Consider the following 3,947-nt stretch of genomic DNA (forward strand, 5'->3'; position numbering starts at 1 on the left):
ATGTGAGGGCATGTGAGGGCATGTGAGGGCATGTGAGGGCATGTGAGGGCATGTGAGGGCATTGAGGGCATGGGAGGACCCGTTATGTTTAGCAGAGGCTGAACATTCGAAATATTCATACTTATTACTACTACTACTTTTTTATTATTCTAAAAAAAGTATCATGTAATTTATATATTAATTAACAATACTCATTACGTTATCCTATATTTTTGTATGGGAAGGCAGATCAGCGTCCATCTGTAACATGATAAGCGTTACCTAATGCAAGCTTGTGTTGAAGACGAACCAGTGTTGGTGGTTCACGAGTGGGGGCACTGAACCAGTGTTGGTGGTTCACGAGTGTGGCCACTGAACCAGTGTTGGTGGTTCACGAGTGTGGGCACTGAACCAGTGCTGATGGTAACAACGCTTCTGCCTAAGGCGAAACATGCCTCTGGAGAACTACGCTCGCTTTCTTCTAATTAACACAATTTTAATCGAACCCACTGACCTCAAGCTTTACTCCTTCTTCTGAACTGATGAGTATTTGGCACTCTCCTTCACTCCTCCTCTCTTCCTCACTTCGTTTCCTTCCCTCACTCCCTCCCAATTTTCCTCCTCACTATCATTAATAATTCTACACTATCAGTCCTCGTCGTCACAACAAACACTATTAGAAATGGCAACTACCGCCATGCCGCCACATTCATCACACAGTTATTCATTGACTCATCGTCCGCCGCGTGGCGTGCGGGAAGATGTAGCGTCTTTCCTGAAACGGCCCCCCGACCACGGAACGATGGGGCGCCAGCGTCCTGACGGGGGCGGCGGTGCCATGTCTCAACAGGAGGCGGGGGGCGACAGCTCCCGGTGTGGGGACTCCAGGGTTTTGTTAATGGACTTAGTATTGGTAATGAAAATTATTTATTGTGGACTGCGCCGTATTGTTTTTCAATTAAACCAACGACCATGGACGCGGTGGGCCAGTTTAATGTTTGAACGACCCGTCACCCCGGTCCTCTCCAGGCGACCCCTTCCTTCCTGCCCCTCCAGATGTCCCGGGACCGCTGACCCCGTAAGATGTCCCGGGTTCCCGTCCTGCACGCTGAGGTTCGCAACTGCCGGGGCCCTGGCCCTGCTGCTGTGCCCCGCCGCTGCCCAGGGTGAGTAGATAGATAATTAGACTCGGGATGCCGGGATTCGGGACCACGCGATTCAGGAGGACGAGATTCATGATGCGAGGGTTCGGAATAACGGGAATCCAGATAACCAAATTCATGATTCCAGGGTTCAGGATAACGGGATTTGAGATGACAATGCAGCCTGCACTGTAACGCTATTATTTCCGAACTAAGTTCAGTAGAAAACTTCATCGCTATTCCTACCACCACTACTCAACTAAAGATCTCAACCCAAACTTGAGGCGTTGGTTCGGAACTTCAGCCACTCTTTGTTCGCCGCCAAACTTGCGGCAAACTTTGGCTAAGTTTACGAGGTTCGAAGTTTGGGAAGTAGCCTCCCGGGGCCTAGGTGTGGGGATGGGGAAGTTTGGTTTGTAGGACTGAGGAGGAGAGGGAAACGCGAGGGTAAAATTAATAGACAAGTGCTCTCGTCGGAGTGGTCCTTAGTTGTTGGAACAGGTTACGATTCAGATATTTGGAATAATATAACCCACTTTGACCCACCATGTCGTGCAACCCACCTGACCCACCATCCACCACGTCAGGTGTCCCACTCGTCCGACAGGTCTACACGTGGGTGGGCTGACGGTGCCCCGGTACCTCGTAGTGGGGCAGCGCGCCACACTCGCGTGCCACGTGGGCCTCGAGGGCGACTCACTCTACTCCGTCACGTGGTGGAAGGACGGCAGACAGTTCTACCAGTACACTCCCTCCAAGCCACGGCCTGTCGTGGCCTTTACCGTGCCTGGCATCTCGGTCAATGTGAGTGTCTGTACCGTGCCTGGCATCACGGTCAATGTGAGTGTCGTGGTCTTTACCGTGCCAGGCATCACGGTCAATGTGAGTGTCGTGGTCTTTACCGTGCCTGGCACGATCTTATGCGGGTCTTCGTTCTCTCGTTAATTTTCTTTCTATCACTTATTACTCCACTTATCACGTTTTCCGCCTCCCCACTTCCGTTCACCCTCTTCCCCACTCTTTAGTATCCTCCCCAAACACTCCGCTGCCCTCATCCATCATCCAATCCTCACCCCCAGAGAGCTCGCCTGCCTCTCACTTGTCTCTTCAAAAAGCCATCAGGGGAGTAGCGGCCAAATGAGCTTTGGCGTCGCATAACAAATAATTTTCAGGCTGTTCCAGAACAAAATTCGGTTACCGACTTAGGCTTATGCCTAGGAGTCGCTATACTCTGCTCAGGGTTATTCTGGGTCTGCTTCGTCACCCGATCTGCATTTCAAGCCCTGCTGAAGGCTCATGAGCGACTGATTTACGGGCTCCCGAGTCCTAAGCGGCACCTAATGCAGGGTCTGGCCCGCATCCAAATTTCGTTGATGATTATATTGAGTTAATCGGCCGTATTACTGTCCTGTCTCTGCCCTTACGTTGCTCTGGCATTGCACTGGATCCTATTCCCTCACTGTCCATCAATGTCCTTCACTGTTCATCACATTCCTTCACTGATCATCAATGTCCCTTACTGTTCATAACATTCCTTCATTGATCATCAATGTCCCTTACTGTTCATAACATTCCTTCACTGTCCATCAATGTCCCTTACTGTTCATAACATTCCTTCACTGTCCATCAACGTGTTTTACTGTTCATCACATTCCATCACTGGTCATCACTGTCCTCCAATGTCTCTTACTGTTCATCACATTCCTTCACTGTCCATCAACGTGTTTTACTGTTCATCACATTCCATCACTGTCCATCACTGTCCATCAGTGTCCATCACTGTCCATCAGTGTCCATCACTGTCCATCACTGTCCATCACTGTCCATCACTGTCCATCACTGTCCATCACTGTCCATCCTTGTCCATCACTGTCCATCACTGTTCATCACATTCCCTCACTGTCCGCCAGGCCGGCAGGTCGGCGCTGACGACCGTCGAGCTGGAGGACGTGACGCTGGCGTCCAGCGGCCACTACCGCTGCGAGGCCGTCGCTGATGGACCGTCCTTCGCCACCGACCATCGCACGGCCAACATGACTGTCATTGGTGAGTGGCTTATTGTATCTAATATGCCCCCCTCAAATGTGTCCAAAATACCCTCCATTAATGTGCCTATTATGCCCCCTTAACGTGCCTATTATGCCCTTTAACGTGCCCAGTATACCCCTTAACGTGCCTATTATACCCCCTTAATGTGCCCATTATACCCCCTTAATGTGCCTATTATATCCCCTTAATGTGCCAGTATACCCCCTTAATGTGCCCTGTATACTCTCATTCCCTCCCCCTTCGCCCCACGTATAAATTTCTATCAACAGCGCCGCGTAATCTCTTCCCCCTCCCCCCCAGATCCTGGGGCACTGACCCCCCAGATTGTGGGGGTCGCCCCCCTTTACCGTGTGGGGGAGACCATCAGGCTGTACTGCTCCGCTCCCCGTGCCCCCCACCCCCACACCCTCTCCTGGACCTCGGCTGGCCGCGTGGTGAGTGGGGTGAGTGTAGTGAGAGGGGTGAGCGGAGTGAGTGTTATGAATGGAGTGAGTGGAGCGAGTGGAGTGAGTAGAGTAAGCGGGAAAGTGATTGGGGAAAGTGGATTGAGTGGGGTGAGTGAGAGGAGCGGGGAGAGTGGGGTGAGTGAGAGGAGTGGGGAGAGAGGGGTGAGTGAGAGGAGTGGGGAGAGTGGGGTGATTGGGGAAACTGGGTTGAGTGGGTTGAGTGAGAGGAGCGGGGAGAGTGGGGTGAGTGAGAGGAGTGGGGAGAGAGGGGTGAGTGAGAGGAGTGGGGAGAGTGGGGTGAGTGAGAGGAGTGGGGAGAGAGGGGTGAGTG

General features: G+C 52.1%; 1 protein-coding gene across 1 annotated transcript; it reads left to right on the top strand.

Moving 5' to 3' along the window:
• Window positions 1–309: 309 nt before the first annotated feature.
• LOC125179025 lies at window positions 310–3,600 on the top strand (the record flags this gene model as incomplete). Its single annotated transcript, XM_047884077.1, is given in 4 exon segments — window positions 310–1,145; window positions 1,729–1,925; window positions 3,032–3,167; window positions 3,471–3,600. Coding segments are annotated over 4 exon segments (947 nt in total), but the record flags the coding sequence as incomplete, so codon positions are not given.
• Window positions 3,601–3,947: the final 347 nt, after the last annotated feature.

Source organism: Hyalella azteca, unplaced genomic scaffold, assembly GCF_000764305.2.
Source record: "Hyalella azteca isolate HAZT.00-mixed unplaced genomic scaffold, Hazt_2.0.2 contig14484, whole genome shotgun sequence".
In the NCBI taxonomy this organism is placed as follows: Eukaryota; Metazoa; Arthropoda; class Malacostraca; order Amphipoda; family Hyalellidae; genus Hyalella; species Hyalella azteca.